At 42.2% G+C, this 18,057-nt stretch overlaps 1 protein-coding gene across 1 annotated transcript in view; it reads left to right on the forward strand.

Annotated features, from left to right (window-relative positions):
• The first annotated feature begins 374 nt into the window (after positions 1 to 374).
• The window catches only part of LOC100698823 (amyloid-beta A4 precursor protein-binding family A member 1), a 32,585-nt gene continuing 14,902 nt past the window's right edge, over positions 375 to 18,057 (forward strand). The window contains exons 1-5 of the mRNA XM_005470443.4: positions 375 to 700; positions 7,126 to 9,052; positions 11,058 to 11,423; positions 12,652 to 12,691; positions 12,841 to 12,986. Coding sequence (XP_005470500.1) covers positions 7,202 to 9,052; positions 11,058 to 11,423; positions 12,652 to 12,691; positions 12,841 to 12,986 — 2,403 coding nt within the window. The 5' untranslated portion in view covers positions 375 to 700; positions 7,126 to 7,201. The remainder of the gene's footprint in view (positions 701 to 7,125; positions 9,053 to 11,057; positions 11,424 to 12,651; positions 12,692 to 12,840; positions 12,987 to 18,057) is intronic.

The following is an 18,057-nucleotide window of genomic DNA, read 5'->3' on the forward strand; positions in this document are numbered from 1 at the left end:
TTTGTATTCTATTTATTCTATTGTACATATTATTCTATTTTATTCTATTGTATATAGTATTTTATTTTATTTTATTTTATTGCATTCCAGTGTTTTCTAATTTCTAATTTCTGCTACATAACTTTGCACTTTTGCTGTAACAAAACAAATTTCCCACCTGTGGGACTAATAAAGGTCATCTTATCTTATCTTATGAAGGTTTAACGTTTTGAATGGAATTATGGAAATAAATAAACTTTTCCATGATATTCTAATTTTTTGGAAAGGGTCTGTATATGTATACCTCTTTGTGTACCTGCGCAGGTTTCACAGGTGTTTTCTTTCTAACGGATGACACCAGAGAGATCCACAGAAGGATAACAGCGACCCCTCCGACAGCCCGTGAGAGTGTGACGGTGCTGCAGAGCTGCAGGCTGCTCTCTGTTGATGGAGGAGGTGGGATGAGGCTGACCGAGCTCACGGCCGTAAAGAGCTGCTTGTGTCTGCACCACCGACATCAGCAGTGTTCATAAAGGCGCTTTGTGCATCGCTAATCCGCTCTGATGTCACGGTGCAGAAGGAGGGGCTGAGCTCTCCGCTGTAATCCGAGCAAGTTGTGTCTGGAGGGACAAACCGAGCCGATCCGGGCGAGAACGCGCAGACACAGGGGCGATGTACACTACGGCAGGCGAAGCCGGGCCTCTCCTCCACTGACATGCAGGTAAATGAGTAAATGTCACCTCCCGGAGCTGGTGTGATAGACGAGGAATCGTGTATTTCTGGTGGTTTTAGTGGGAATGTGAACGGGTCGTTTCCACTGATGGCGGATCTGACACCTGCGGAGGATGAATGTGGAGCGCGAGAGGGCAGAGAGGGAGGCTTTTAGACAGGTGACAGTTCGCTAAACGGTTTTATCTCCTCTCCACGAGCATGTCAGGAAATGTTTTAGAGATCGTGATGCAGTGAACGACTGTAAAATATCCAAAAAAACAAAAACAAAACCCCACCAATGACCGTTTAGGAAACGGGAACTATACCATTTCAACGATTAGGAGAAGCGGGCTGTAAGACTGGCTGATCATTTATAATGATGGTAGCAATCACAAAAGCAAAGAAGGCTTTTGGTATTTTAACATCAAGGCCATGGGAGGATATTTAAGAAACCGAGTGCGCCTTCAAAATAAAAGCTCATGCCAGCTTCATGGGTTAATCGTCTCCCAGAGGCTACATGTAACACAGTGCACGTAATGTCACGATTGATGCATCCCTGCATGGGCCATATGCTTGCTGAGTGGGTGTCTGTTTCTGTGGTGTGTGTGTGTGTGTGTGTGTGTGGGAGAGGATGAATCATACTTGGATAGAGAAAGATGAGGATAGTTGTACTTGCGTTTTCATCTGCCCATTGCTTTCTTTTTTAAATTTACGTAAAGCATAATGTGAGAAAAAATATTAAAATTATGTATTAAAAACCCTAAACTAGCTTAGGTTACTTCAATTTACTGTTATGTAAGGCAGCTAATCATGACAAGAAGATGGAACTGGGTTATGTTGGGCATTTTTTCTTTGAAATATACAGAAAGAGTTACTGCAGTATTGAGTGTGCAGGCTTAAAAAACAATACAAGAAAGCCTGTAATTCCTGTAGTGGCCACTTGAGGCCGAGTGAGTCAATTCCTAACCACTCCGATGTTAAAATGCTCAACTTTACACCATTAAAAGCATTTTTTAAAGCCTGGTATGAAAACAGATTTAGCTTCTATAAATGACGACTCTTCCAGGTGACTCTTCCTAGCTAGCTGATAACCAACAAAACACTTTCGTGTCTTTGTCTTGTCTTCCTTCCCTTGCTCCCAACCGGTCACAGCAGATGGCACCTCCCTGAGCCTGCTTTTGCCGGACGTTGTTTCCTGTTAAAAGGGAGTTTTTCCTTCCCAATGTCACCTTCCTACAGAGCCCCACAAGGGACATTGGAGAAACAAAAAATGAAGATGAAATTTTACAAGATCCTGCAAAACTTTTGTAAGATCCTGAGTTACTTTTGCGTGATCTCGCAAAAGTCACTCAGGAGCGAGAACGCGGCTGCATACTTCAAAGGACCCGGCCTTCGCTGTCTACATGGGTCAGGTCTACCATCTCTCTCATTCTCTACCATCTCACACTTCTGTTTAATCAGTTTTCTGTTGGACGTTTATTCAGCTGTGTGAAAACTATAACTTTAATCTCAGCCAAGCCGATTTACTGAGGAACAAATAAAACACTGAAAAAGCCAAACAATAACATTTTTAGGTTATCCAAGTGACTCATATATCATAATCTGAGTAGCGAAAGATCGCAGTGGGTCTGAAAACGATGTGCTGGGAGTCCGTTGTTCTCGACAGCTCTAGTGAGCCTTGACCTCCCGGCTAGTTATCAAACTGGTGGGTAACAGACGTCTCCGAAAATGTCGGAGCACTTTTGCAAATATGTGATGTCTTGATAAATCGAGCAGTTATTTGAAGTTTACACAGCTACATTCTCGCCTGAAAATATGTTAGAAGTTTATTTTGTGACCCAGAAAGAGTAATATTAAAACTGCGTAGCTGACGCCATTGTTGGAAACTGGAATTGGCTGGACCGTGCACTGAATTCTGGGATAGGTTGGGCGATGAAGGATACACCCGACCCATCCTTCAAATCCAGGGAAATGAAGGACGCATTTGTTGGCCCCATTTTGAGCAGCCTTCAAATTTGGACAGCCTTCGTCGCCTGGCTGTGACGTAATCGGTTTTCAAATGCGGCCTCCGAAGGATGCGGCCTAGGAATTGAGACATAGTTCCCGAGTAACTCAGGATCTCAAAAATTCATCTTCATTTTTTTTTTCCTCCAATGTCCCTTGTGGGGCTCCGTACCTTCCCAAATTCCTGTTAACATAATATAATATAAATTTATTTTTGCTTTCTTTTCAGTTTTTTATTACTTAATAACTTATCTTGTCCATTTTTCTATTTTGACTGCTTGAAATTTTTTTCCCCGTGGGACTAATTAGCTGAGGTTAGCTTTGCTTAGCTTAGCTGTTAAAGGACTAAAAATCCATAATCAGACATAAGATCCACATTGAAATGTGAGTATAGTAGAACAACGCACAGATATTTCTTTCACGTGACGTTCTCCCTGATGGCGTTAAGCAGGTGTTGACGGCCCACCTCAAGTTTGTAAACATGGCCAGAATTTTCCAAGTTTGTGCCAATAGTTGGATCTGTGAAATGTGATGCTAGTGTTTGTCACAGTTTCCTGACAGTTCATAGACTAAATGTTTAATCATGTAACATAATGACAGCAGCATTGATACTGAAATCAATTATTTGTTGGTTTAACTCTGCCTTTTAGCCCTGATGCATGCATAGAGTGTTAAATAGATTTAATCATTCAGGGCTCTGCTGGTATGTATAGTGTATGTGGCTGATTGTCAGTGAAAGGTCAGCGAGTTAATGGGTTAGTAAATCCCCCACCCGGCAGCTTTCACTTCAGCCTGACAGATGGAGGCGCGGCGCTCGCCTCTCAGCTTTGCATGCCCGGCCTGACTAACAGCAGTGCTGCCAGGGCCATCTGTGACCCAAGTCACCCCTTTCTCCCTGGACTCCCCCATCCGCTGCTATCCAGTTGTAAACTCTAGTCAGAGTGGGACATTAGCCATGCTGGAGGTCCATCCTCGATCTTCCTGCCTCCCCTCCTGACAGTTGTGGTCTGTCCTCATGTTTCAGCATCACCATTAACCTTTGCCCTCACCATCCAGCATATTCACATATTCACTTTTGTGCCTTTAATTTACTTAACACCTTTACAGAGGTGGTGGTGTTATGAGACATCTGTAATCCTTGTACCACCTTTTCACAGTTTATTATGGCTGCTGCAAAGCCACTGACATTCATCAAAAGAGATGCAAATGTCATGAAGATGAGAGGAAAAAAAATAAGGACGCTTCAGAGGTTTTCCTGCATGTACAAAAAAAAAAAAAAAAAAAAAAAAAAAAAATTTGGCACCCACCAAAGACCTTGGCCTTTCACCAAAGAAAAACTCACCAGGAATAGGATTAAAAAATATAAATATACATTTTTCTGTTTATTAAATATATAAAAATAACAGGAATATCCACAGACTTTCATTAAGTATGGTCACACACTCTTTGCTTTAAGCATATGCAGACCAATCTTTAAGTAATGCAGCTGAATGCTCCAAATTCCTGGTTTTCTAAAGCTGTATACAAATCAGTTTTTTCCTTAGTAGGTCTTTTGAAATTGCCTTAACAAAAAAAAGAAAAAATAGCAGTAAGCATTCTCCACGCTGCAAAATCCATTTATCCTTTTTTGTTTCTGCCTTGGTTTGTTGTAATACACATTAAGACGTTTACTGAGGGTTTGCTTTCACACAGGAAGGTTCATCCATTCATGAGGGAAGCAAAACAGTTTTCTGACTGTAGTGTTGTCAGCAGATTTCTTAGCAGTGACCATGTTAGGTTAGTCTGGATAACTGAAACGGGATCAAGAGCTTCCTGTGTCTGTTTGTTAGCAATAAATGAAGAAATTAAGTCAAAGATGTTTGTGGGACACTTAAGTAATGAGCTGTGGGAAAGCTTCCAAAAACACCATGCATAAATATACTTCCTGGATCCAGATTAAGTTGCGATTCCTTCCTTGACATCAAGATGATGTCTCCCAGTTTTTCTGTGAAGATGCATTGCAAAACGTCCCATTTTTATAAATGTCACATTGATAAAGAATCCAACCAAAAAGTTTTGGATCGAGATGTAGATCTGGAAAGACTCCTTAAGTTAACGACCTGAATTAGCTCCGCAAATGCGTCCAAAACATTTTGAGTCATGCTTACAAGTGAACAGAGAAAGCAGTTGTGTGGTGTCTGCAGCTGTCTGCATTTAGGCTTGCAACCCCACATTAACTGTTTCCTCCATAAAGAGGACATTTGACGACCGCCCCTGTAGCCTTAATGACGAGTTTTGGCACCCCAGTTTATCAGTCAAAGCACAATTTGACAGCCGTTTGAATTTCTGGGTTTTTCCGAGCATAGCTGTAGTAAGCTGTACAGGAAGAGATCACCCTCACTAACCTCTTATGCACACCCAGTTATTTTGTTCTAGAAGCAGGCCCAAAATATCGCAGACACCACTCAGTTCAGAAAAAGAGAAACAAGGGTTACGCCTAGTAGGTGTCCAAGGTGGAGAAGATGCACACATACATAGCCAGTTCTGCAGAAGCGGGACTAATTTCCACACTATAAAACCATAGAGGACATGATGTGTATCTGCAGATCAAATGTACTGCAATAGCCCCTCCTGCTTGACTCCTCAGTCCAGCCTTGTCTCCCTTTTCTCAGATTGTTTTTGAGTAAATAAAGTAAAAAATTAGTCATTTGGTTCAAGTTACTGTTGTAATCTCCTATTTTAAGTTCTTCCTTGCATTACTGAAGCCACAAGCCTTTATCCTGAGGTTTTTGTGCTTACAGTCAGAATAAATAAGGCAAAGGTTTTGAGGTGTTTATCTGCGTTCTTTAGCAATGACTGCAAAAATGGTAGACTTGGTTCACATATGCACGGCCTGCATTGGAAGCCCTGAAAAAGCCCATAACCCCCGGAGGCCAAGTCAGCAAACAAGCGCGCCGATGGACTCTCTGATTGACCATTAGCTGCAGAGCTGTGAGAAGAAGCTAAAAAACGTTGTAATGTCACTCTAATGTATTTATAGATTCTTGTAATAACTGAGGGCAGATCAGATACGAGCCTTTTAAGATGCATCTTCACTGAAATATATTGAGTAGCACTAATGGGAAATGCTTTTCTATGCTGGCCTTTATAAACGTTATTTCTCCTCCTTTATATCCCACTACACTGCAGTGTTTTCTCCACTGTCCCGAACCAGTTTAATATTCTGAAACATGCTGCGAGGTGACGTTCGGGTGTCCTCTCTCAGCTTATTGACCTCAGAAGCCTGCAATACAAGATAAATGAGTGATTCCCCGATAGCCTCGTCACATTAAATACATATCAAAAAGGGGCTTCTCCTTCACAGAGGGCATTTATTATTTAGATCACTCCCTTATCCATTCTTCTCTGTCAGATCTTATCACGTAGCAAGATAGAAGCTCCTCCTTGTCCTCCTGCCCTGCCCTGCCTCCTCCTCTCCCTCTTCCTTCTCGTGTTTTCCACCCTGTGCCATCTGCCAGCTGCTGGCGGACGGACGGATGAACAGGGTGCAGATTAAATTGCTCTGCATCCCTGAGGATTTGGATTTTGTTTTGGTTTTTTTGCTATTAGCAGTATAGTCCCTGCTTAGTGTGATATGCAATATTGCTGTTTATTAAAAGAGATGTTCGTTAGTCAATGGCATATAAACCTTCAAAACAAAAGACCTGGAAAATGTAAAGTAGCAGTCTAGTAATTTTAACTTAATGCTTTTGTAGTACATAAAGTCAGGTAATTAAGATATTGATTTGTGATGAAGCTCGTCGGCAGCTGGCACAGATCACAGTGGGAAATCAATCTAGATTCACGGTGACTGGTCTCCAGTTACTAGCAGCCTTATGTATTTTGGTACAGACAAGGTGTAACCGAGTCTGAAAAAGATGTGATTTTTATCCGTGCTTGGCGATCTCGGGAGACATCGTAGCTTTCATCTCAAGCTCATAAATCCTTCTGTAGCTTTTATTCCAGTTTAAACAATCAGACAAGTGGGGTGAGTGGGACGTAGATGTGTGAGTAATAAATAGAGCTGCAGAGTTATTTTCACACCTCTGCTACTGCACCATTGGATCAGGCAAAGTATAGTTTTCAAAAAGAGGTGGACGTGACTAAGGACACGGGTTCATCCGGCACTGAGAATGAGCCCCAGGCAGCAGAGACCTGCAGTGCAAACTAGGGGTGATCACCAAAGCCATCATTATTTTATTTTAGATGTTAGGCAAACATGTTAATGGCATTTGTGAGTTCTTATATCAACACAATGATTATTATTCTCTCACTTATCTGTTAGCAAAAGCAGTTAAAAAAATTTATTTTAATATAGTTTTTGCCCCGTTTGTCTCTGGCTTCACAGCCTTCATGTTTTATCCTTAATCTTTAATAATTTTCCTGCTTATGTCGTGTCTCCATCTCTCCCAGGTTGTGCCCTGAGCTGGCTTTTCTTGGCAGTAAGAGGAGCATGTTCTGAAAATTGGACTCGAATCATACCCCAGCCATGAGCCACAAGTATCAGGGAGAGGCAACGGGGGAAGGCAGCGAGGAGCACAAGGAGGTCTCGGGGCCTCAGAGGAGCAGGCAGCCCAATGGGACCACTGGAGACCCTCCTGTACGCCGGTCCTGGAGACCATGTCAGATGCTCAACCAGGATGGGGAACTGAATCCCCATCATCACCATCACCCTCCTCCTCACCATCACCACCACCATCACCACCACCACCCACCTGGAGGTCGTGGACCGCCTCGGCACCGCCGCCGGCCTCCATCAGGGCAAGGGCAAGGGCAAAGTCAGCCTCTGAGTCCGGGCTCTGCCCCAGCTGCGGTTAGTCAGGATGCTGACCCACGTCCTGTCCAGCAACCCCGCGCTGCCGTCACTCGCTACCGCCGTCACGGTGACCCTAACCCCAGACTGAGAAGTCACAGACAGCGGCAGCCATTCAGAGAGGTTCAGGACTCCTCACCAGGTGTGGAAGAGAGAGAAGGTCCAGGGCAGGTGCAGGTGCAGGAATCATCCACAGCTGATCTTGTATTGGACCAATCACAGGACAGGGAATCTTCTCACCAGACTCCCATTGCTGTTGTTACACCCACCCATCTTGTATCTGGTGCTGCACCCTGTGAAGTACAGCTTGACACTCACAATGCTCCTCCTGATGATGCTGAAGAAGATCTCCAGGAGAGAAAAATGGAGTGTGAGCAGGAATCAGATCTTAAAGAGGATCATCGAAAGCAGGAGAAGGTAGGGGATGAAGATGGAGACCGCCACCCAGGAGAAGGTCACTCTGGCTGCGGGCATGATGAGAAAGCTGAGGAGTATGCTGAGAGGGTGGAGGAGGATGAAGAGAGAGTGATGGACAATGTGGAGGAGGATCCTTCAGCTCAGGGAAGTGAAATCACAGATCTCTGCTCTGACACGGAGAGTGCTGCCTCGCTCAGTATGGATGGACCTCTCCACAGCCCACCTCCACTTCACTCACCAACTCCTCCTTCCTCCCCTGATGTTCCAGCTTTCCCCCAGCTGGACCACTTCAGTGAGGACGCCAGTATGAGCCCTCTACCCGATAATGACCTGCCACCAGAAGAAGAGGAGGATGAGGATTGCTCTGAGTCGTGCTCGTTGTCCCACTCCACTTCTTGCTCTGAATCTTATCCAAAAACCTATGCAGACTTTTATACAGAGTCCCACCAAAAGTCTTACTCAGAGCCGGTCTACGAGTCATACTCTGAGTCAAAACCCCATCCCAACTCTTTTCCCGAGCCGCTTAAGACCTCCTACCCTGAGCCAAACAGGGAACCTCGCAGGCAGGCCAGTCAGAGGACCGAGGCTAACAGGGGCCACCAGGAGTCCCGCCAAGAGCCCTTTACCACCCACAGACAGGAGAATGTACAAAAAGGAGCTCCGCCCTCCCCCATCGAGGGCTCCCATCATGTCCCGAGGCAGGCCAGAGACCGGCGCTCACAGCGCTCCCCTCTGGATCGCTCTGTTGGCTGCCGGCTGCACCACTATGACGGTCAGTCTGACGGCGAGGGAGGCAGTGCCGATCAAAGCCCTGTCACTAAAAACCGCAGGCAGCCACCCAGACAGCCAGAAACCCAAGCCAAGACACCTCCATCTGGGCTGAGCAGCTCAGGTGAGGCCCAGGATGAGCAGAATGCAGAAGGTGCAAAGGGCTCAGGAGATGCCATCAGCTTAGCAATTAAAGACATCAAGGAGGCGATTGAGGGGGTGAAGACAAAGACGATGCGCTCCCCATACACACCTGACCAACCTGTGGAGCCGATCTGGGTGATGAGACAGGAGGTCAGCCCCACGGAGGATGCGTACCCCCTGCAGACTACAGCTGGCCATGTTAGTATCCCTTCAGTTACTTTATTAATTTCACAACAGACTGAAAGATGCAGTTTGATTGACTCAGGGGAGTAGATCAGTTTAGCCTTTTTATTTTCATGTTCCTGTTGTTTTGTTTTTCCACAGTGAGCAGGTTTCTCTCATGATGGCAGCAGATAAATATAGAAGTCATTAAACAGAAACAGAACAGAAAGCTGAATCTTTTTAGGGATCAGCGTTTTAAGCAAAAATACAGGAAGCTATCCAACCGCACTATCACATGACAGTGCAGAGATATAGAAGACCTGCAGCTTCTTGGTTTTTGCCTCATTTTCTGTGATTTTTTTCAGGACTTTTTAACATCTCTAGTGATTTTTTTCCCCCATGCTTCTTCTGTTTCTATAGCATCTAATCTCATGTTCCACACATATTTTATCAGCTCAATACACATTTGATGCATTTTCTTGTCGTATATTATCTCACGCTGCTATAGAGCCGCCAGTATCCATCATAGTCACCAGAGTTGAAATCATAAAATATTTTGTCCAAGTTTCTTTGATTTCTTTACTATTAATCTTACATATACCCCTACCAGAAAGCAAATCAAATCCATGATGCACTACTACTCATGTGCCCTCAAATTATTTATGCCAAAATTCTGAATTTAAGTAATGTGATTACATGTAATTTTGTTACATAAATAAATTGTAAAAATGTTATTTAATAGAATCTGGTCAAATGATATACGATTGGTTGGTATCCATTCAGTTATTCCAAGCATATTTCCCTCAATGATTAATTATTTGAATAAATACACTTTTAATTTTGTGTATTTCAGTTGCATTTTACTCAAAATTAATCCTCAAATCGTCTTTTTGAGTGTGCCTCAAAGTGTTAATTATCGCACCTGGTGGTAAGGTGGTATGGCACAGAGTAAAGTATTAATTCATGATTTTGGCGACTTACATATTTGTCTTAGCTGAGATAGGAGTTTTGTCTAGCTTAGCATGTCAACAGGAGGCAGGCGGCAGAGCAGAATTAGGCTGGTGCTGAACAAAGATGGAGAAACATATAAAGATCATTTTAAAGCAGTAATAGGTATGCGAAAAATATGTTTTAAAATATTATTATGTATTACTGCTGTTTATTTTCCACAGTGTTAAAGGAGATCTGTTGAGCTCATTTCCACCTCTGTATTCTTGGACTCCGCTAGAGCAGCTTTGCATGATTCACAGTGCAAAATAATCCATATTTATCTCATAGGGAGGCTTGGTCCAGCCCCTCAGTTCATCTGCTATCTCAGTCCAGTCATTATAGACAACTTTCTTCTGATTGGCTGCCCCTGATAAACAGAAAGTTTGAACAATGCGTGGGCGGGGCCTTGTGCCTGAGATCACTATATAAAGCAGGGATTTCAGTCTCCTTTTAAATTACATAATTAATGCTACATACAGCCCACTTTGATGTTAAGTGGGCTGGACCAGTGAAACTACATGATTAATGTGTAAAATTATAGTAGTAGTTCTGGTAGTTTGTTGCCCGCCCTGTAAGTTTTTGTTAATTCTCAGAAAATGTTAAAGTTTAAAAGTTTAAAATTTTGCCAGGCCAGTATTGGCCCCTGGGCCTTACTTTTGACACCCCTTATATAAGGGATATCTACTCCCACTAACAGATTAAAAAAATTCCTGAAATAGAGCGTTTGGTACTTACTGTGTATAGGACTTTTATACTCTTATCTGCTGAGCCACAATCGCACTGCACTCATTTTAACAATGTATTCCATAAATAAGAAAAACCATAGTAGACTGTCTTTAGGGCTTGACTGATGTCATCAAGTGATTTTTCTGTGGAGCGCTGCACTGATAAAGTATTTTTATCCTTTCCAGTTAGCTTACATCGCTAACTCTCATTTCATTTTCTGGTACTCGTATTAATGCTTCATCCTGACCCTTGTGTCGACAGAATACAGAGAAAGAGTTGCAGTTTCACCGGAGTTTTTCCTGTTTCTCTTTTTCCCCTCCCACAGTCTTCTCCTCACTCACCCTCTGAGTCTGCTTCTGAGTCTCCGAGCTGCTACACCTCAGCTCCAGTTCGGGATCCGGTCAGTCCCCTGAGGGCTGATCACTCTTCTAGAGCCCCCAATCCCCAAAGTTATCACACTGGACAGTCCCAGCACAACCATCACCACCACCTGCACCAACAAGGCCACCATTCACAGCAGAGGGATGCCGCTAGGTCACCGCAGACATACACCCAGCCACAGCCGTACCCACACATGCCGCCTAATCAGCATCAACAGTGTCAACATCAGCAGCAGCAGCAGCTTCCCTCTCAACAGCCACAGACTCAGGCTCAGCCGCAGTCACCTCCTCAGAAGCAGTCTGTGCAGGAGGTGAGAGTTTAACTTCCCAGAACTCAGCTTTTTGTTTTGCCCAGTATTACGTTTCCGTAAATAACAACCGACTGATATTTGGAATAAATGTCACATGAGAGTTTTTTAAATGTGGGTCATAATAAGGCAAAGAAAGATCTTTGGATGTTTGAAAACGTGTTACAGCCTGTGCAGGTTTGTGGAAAACGAGGGATAATATTCTGAGAAAAAGTAATATTAAAGTCTTAAAAGTAATGAGAAAGGAAACTCAGTAAGGCAGATAAAATGCAGATTTACAAGAAATAATCTCAGATTTATGGGGGAAAATTTGCCAATTTATGAGGTATAAAACTAAATGTATAAAATTGACATAAAGTAAACTTACAGATCTACTAGAAAAAAGTTGCAAATTTATGAGAATAATTTACAAATGTAGGAGAAAAAAAACATCCCACAAATTTACTTGAAAGAAACTCCAAAATCTAATAGATTTAAAAAGTCACAAATTTATAAGAAATAAAGTATTTAACTAAATTTTTTTTTACAAATTTAAGAGAAAAAAATTAATATTTAAAAAAAAAAAACCCTCACAAATCAAATAGATTAAAAAGTCACATAATTAAGACATAAACACCCAAATTTGCTATAAGAAAGTTTGCAATTTTACGAATAAAAATTTACCAATAAGGAAAAAAAGGTTTAAAAAAAATCACAAATTTACTTGAAAAAGTCAATACTTCACTTTTCAAGGTTATATGTAAATACAGAATCTTGTAGGTTCAAAAATTCATATGCAAGCAACAGTACCTTCTTCCATTCATGTCATCGAGGGAGACAAGGTATTGTTTTCATTAAGAGGAGTCCTCCTCCAACAGATAAGTGCAGCTGGCTGTGAGATATGGCTGTAAAGTGCTGCACAGAGAAAACATAATGCATACATGTCACTTATACGCCAAGCGTATCTTGTTGTTATTATGATTAATATTATTAATTTTACTTCCACCATATTTATAGCATATTGCTCTTATCTCTAGTTCTTTCCAGTAAAATTATCCCATTCATGCGACCCCTTAAAAGAACCTAAAATGCCGTCGTAGAAACACAGTAAGGCTCTAGGGTGATGATAAATCTTGCAAAGGCCTGCATCTCTTATAAGGTGTTCACCTGAATGTGAATGAGTCAGTGGAGGACCTGCAGTGTGTGAGGAGAAATAATAATTGTTTTTTTTAAATTTCCTGCGCCTTCTCAGATTCGCAGATCTCTTCCACAGTTTCCCACGTTTGTAGACGGTGAGTGATAATCATATTTTTGTTCTCAGCTGAACCTCTGTCTCATATTTAGTATTTCTCATATATCAGATATTTATTTGAAAGCATGTTAATGTACATATGCAGCGTTTATGTGTGTTTTTCTAACAAGTGCATCTTGTTAAATGCAGTCCCGGGACCGTGTGACCCTGAAGACCTTATTGATGGCATCATCTTTGCAGCGACCTACCTGGGCTGCACCCACCTGCTGTCAGAGAGGACACCCACAAAGAGCGCCCGCATGCAGCAGGCTCAAGAGGCCATGAGCAGAGTCCGGGTAAGAGCACGTTTCATTCTGTGTTCACATCACAGTGAAAGGAGATGAACAGGAAAAAAATGTGGCTTTGCCAAAAATCCCTCCATAACTATTCTTTATGTAACAGACACCGGTTATTAAGGCCACTCTAGGTAAAATAAGACTTATAGAGGGGTTTATATTTAAAATAAAACCAGAAATGTCAACATGTGAGTGAAAAACTCACAGATGCTGCAGTGGGTAACCACATATTTATTTGGTATTGGACCAACAATCAGGGAACTAGTGATTTTTGCACACCATCACCAAGATCTTTTCCAGCTAGAAATTGGACATATGAATTGAGCCTAAGGTGTCACGCTAACCTTACAGTAAAACACTCCCAACCTCTAATCTGTTGATTTGTGGCCCTGAACACAATGTGTGTTTGGTCTCATGTGCACAAAATTAAAAAAGCTCAATTTTAAAGGGTGCCGGGATGAAACAAGAGGGTTGGTAGAGTGATCAGAGAGACCAGAGTCTTAAACATCAGCTGGTTTATTTTGAATATGTTATTAATTAAAATGGGTTAATTATGACTAAAAACAGCTCAGATTTAGAGAAGGATCATGGTTTACCTTTTCCTTTAAAGTCATGTTTTCTTGGTTGCCATGGTGACACATCCCAGCTTCGCCTGGACTGCAGAGTGCGTGTACCGCAGACACAAAACAGCCTGTTATTGCAGTATATTACTCACAACGTCGCGCTGACTGCCATTTCAAAAATGTTTTGTTTCACATTTGATAACTTGGATGAGTCGAGAGCTTTTGTGTATCTGTAACTGCTGAGCTAACGTGCGCATGTGACACGTTCATGGCGTCTGTGGATTGGTGAGGTTGATTTTGCCAATTTTAGAGAGTGAGGAGACCAAAAAAAATCAATTTGTGACTGACTGTGAGTAAATTCAATTCAATTCAATTCAATTTTATTTATATAGTGCCAAATCACAACAAAAGTCGCCTCAAGACGCTTTATATTGTACAGTAGATAGCACAATAATAAATACAGAGAAAAACCCAACAATCATATGACCCCCTATGAGCAAGCACTTTGGCGACAGTGGGAAGGAAAAACTCCCTTTTAACAGGAAGAAACCTCCGGCAGAACCAGGCTCAGGGAGGGGCGGCCATCTGCTGCGACCGGTTGGGGTGAAAGAAGGAAAACAGGATGAAAGACATGCTGTGGAAGAGAGACAGAGATTAATAACAGATATGATTCAATGCAGAGAGGTCTATTAACACATAGTGAGTGAGAAAGGTGAGTGGAAGGGAAAAACTCAATGCATCATGGGAATCCCCGGCAGCCTACGTCTATTGCAGCATAACTAAGGGAGGATTCAGGGTCACCTGGTCCAGCCCTAACTATATGCTTTAGCAAAAAGGAAAGTTTTAAGCCTAATCTTGAAAGTAGAGATAGTGTCTGTCTCCCGAATCCAAACTGGAAACTGGTTCCACAGAAGAGGGGCCTGAAAACTGAAGGCTCTCCCTCCCATTCTACTTTTAAATACTCTAGGAACAACAAGTAGGCCTGCAATGCGAGAGCGAAGTGCTCTAATAGGGTGATATGGTACTACAAGGTCATTAAGATAAGATGGGACCTGATTATTTAAGACCTTGTATGTGAGGAGCAGGATTTTGAATTCAATTCTGGATTTAACAGGAAGCCAATGAAGGGAAGCCAAAACAGGAGAAATATGCTCTCTCTTTCTAGTCCCTGTCAGTACTCTTGCTGCAGCATTTTGGATTAACTGAAGGCTTTTCAGCGAGTTTTTAGGACATCCTGATAATAATGAATTACAGTAGTCCAGCCTGGAAGTAATGAATGCATGAACTAGTTTTTCAGCATCACTCTGAGACAGGATATTTCTAATTTTAGAGATGTTGCGCAAATGGAAGAAAGCAGTCTTACATATTTGTTTAATATGTGCGTTGAAGGACATGTCCTGGTCAAAAATGACTCCAAGGTTCTTCACAGCATTACTGGAGGCCAAGGTAATGCCATCCAGAGTAAGAATCTGGTTAGATACCATATTTCTAAGATTTTCAGGGCCGAGTACAATAACCTCAGTTTTATCTGAATTAAGAAGCAGAAAGTTAGCGGCCATCCAGGTCTTTATGTCTTTAAGACATTCCTGCAGTTTAACTAATTGGTGTGTGTCACCTGGCTTCATGGATAGAGAGAGCTGCGTGTCATCTGCATAGCAGTGAAAATTTATGCTATGTCTTCTAATGATGCTGCCTAAGGGAAGCATGTATAATGTAAACAGAATTGGTCCTAGCACTGAACCCTGTGGAACACCATAATTGACCTTAGTGTGTGAAGAGGACTCTCCATTTACATGTACAAATTGGAGTCTATTAGATAGATATGATACAAACCACTGCAGTGCAGTACCTGTAATACCTACAGCATGTTCTAATCGCTCTAATAGGATATTATGATCAACAGTATTGAACGCAGCACTAAGGTCTAGCAGGACAAGCACAGAGATGAGTCCACTGTCAGAGGCCATAAGAAGATCATTTGTAACCTTCACTAAAGCTGTTTCTGTGCTGTGATGAGCTCTGAAACATGACTGAAACTCTTCAAATAAGCCATTCCTCTGCAGATGATCTGTTAGCTGTTTGACAACTACTTTTTCAAGGATTTTTGATATGAAAGGAAGGTTGGAGATTGGCCTATAATTAGCTAAGACAGCTGGGTCTAGAGATGGCTTTTTAAGTAAAGGTTTAACTACAGCCAGCTTGAAGGCCTGTGGTACATAGCCGATTATTAGAGAGAGGTTGATCATATTTAAGATCGAAGAATTAATTAATCTCAGGACTTCTTTGAGCAGTTTTGTAGGAATGGGGTCTAAAAGACACGTTGATGGTTTGGAGGAATTAATTATTGAAGTTAACTCAGAAAGATCAATTGGAGAAAAAGAGTCTAATTTAACATCGATGGTACTAAAAGTATCTGTAGATAATATTACATCTGTGGGATGATTATTGGTAATTTTTTCTCTAATGATAAAAATTTTATTTGTGAAGAAGTTCATGAAGTCATTACTAGTTAACGTTAAAGGGATGGTTGGCTCAGAAGAGCTCTGACTTTTTGTCAGCCTGGCTACAGTGCTGAAGAGAAACCTGGGGTTGTTCTTATTTTCTTCAATCAGTGACGAATAGTAAGATGTTCTGGCTTTGCGGAGGGCTTTCTTATAAAGCAGCAAACTATTTCTCCAGGCTAAATGATGATCCTCTAAATTTGTGACACGACATTTCCTCTCCAGCTTACGAGTTATCTGCTTTAGGCTACGTGTTTGAGAATTATACCACGGAGTCAGGTACTTCTGATTTGAGGCCTTAGTTTTCACAGGAGCTACAGTATCCAGAGTCGTACGTAGTGAGGAGGTAAAATTATTAACAAGATAATCGACCTCTGTTGGAGTAGCGTTCAGATAGCTGCTCTGCTCTGTGTTGGTACAGGGCATTGAAGATGATAACAGTGGGTGGATTATATTCTTAAACTTAGTTACAGCACTTTCAGAAAGACATCTACTGTGATAAAGTCTTCTCTCCACTGCTGTGTAATCAATTATCGTAAATGTAAATGTTATCAGGAAATGATCAGACAGCAGAGGGTTTTCAGGAAACACTGTTAAATGTTCAGTTTAAGACTTGTTCTTGCTCTACCGTGAATACAGGGGGTAGCATTGTGGTTAGCACTGTTGCCTCACAGTAACAAGGTCCTGAGTTCAATTCCACCATCAGTGTGGAGTTTGCATGTTCTCCCTGTGTTTCTGTGGGTTCGCTCTCCAGCTTCCTCCCACATTCTAAAGACAGGGGTTAGGTTAACTGGTAACTCTAAATTGCCCATCAGAGTGGCTGTCTGTCTCTACTTTTTAGCCCTGTAACAGGTTGACAACCTGTCCAGTGTGTGCCCTGCCTTTCGCCCTAAGACAGCTTGGATAGGCTCCAGCCCCTTTGAGATGAGCTTTGTAACATGGTGCTTTAGCTTGCTGGAAGCATCTATCAGACCCTGTGATACCCTGTGAGACCCTGGTACCCTGTGATGATGAAGATACTGACGTGGTTAGGTAGCCTGGGGCTTTAAACATATCCTCCAGTATACTCCACAGTTTTATACCACCATCGCCGGCTGGGAGCACTGATACAAGGCAGGACAGATCCATGTTTTCATGTTGTTCACATCAAGTTTTAATCTGAACATCCAAATATTACAGCAGAATTGGAACTCGTCACAACAGGAGATGTTTTTCTAATATTCTGTCTTCCGGTTTTGGAAACTGTTGCCTGAGTTTTCTGTTCTTACCTGACAATAGAGGCACTCGGTGTGGTCTTCTGCTGCTGTAGGTCATCTACTTCAAGGTTTGATGCATTTGCGCTTTCATAGATGTTATTCTTTTTGGTTGTGACCAGTGTCTATTTGAGTTAAGTATTTGCCTTCATATCGGCTTGAAGCAGTTCACCGATTCTCCTCTGATCTCTGACATCAACAAGGGATTTCCAGCCAGAGAACTGCCGCTCACTGGATATTTTCTCTTTTGTGGACTATTCTCTGTAAATCCTGGAAATGGTCGCGTGGGAAAATCATCCATGCCACGTTCAAAGTCACTTAATCCACTTTTCCTCCCCATTCTGATGCTCAGTTTGAACTTTAGCGGTCCGTCTCGTTGCTGCCATGTGATTAGCTACTTAGACATTTGTGTTAATGGGCAGTGTATCTAATAAAGTGGCCACTGAGTGTTTTTAAGTTATGGAGTGTGTGTTATCTTACTTAACAGGCATCTTTGCATTCTCCTGTGTTTATCTGGCGACTGATGAACAAAAATGTGTCGAGCCTTGAGTAAATTAATCCCCACTTATCACAGTCTGGGTGATATTTCCTTTGAGGTAACGTCGACATGTCTTTGGGCGCCAAAATGTTTTATATGCTGGAAAAATAGACATCAAGGATTTCAGATATTAAAGCCACAGTGCCCTGATTCAGAGCTGCATTTCCTAATGTGCCTTGACGCATCATTGGAGATGGAACTGAGCTTTGCTTTGTA

Source organism: Oreochromis niloticus, linkage group LG7 (assembly GCF_001858045.2).
Source record: "Oreochromis niloticus isolate F11D_XX linkage group LG7, O_niloticus_UMD_NMBU, whole genome shotgun sequence".
NCBI lineage: Eukaryota > Metazoa > Chordata > Actinopteri > Cichliformes > Cichlidae > Oreochromis > Oreochromis niloticus.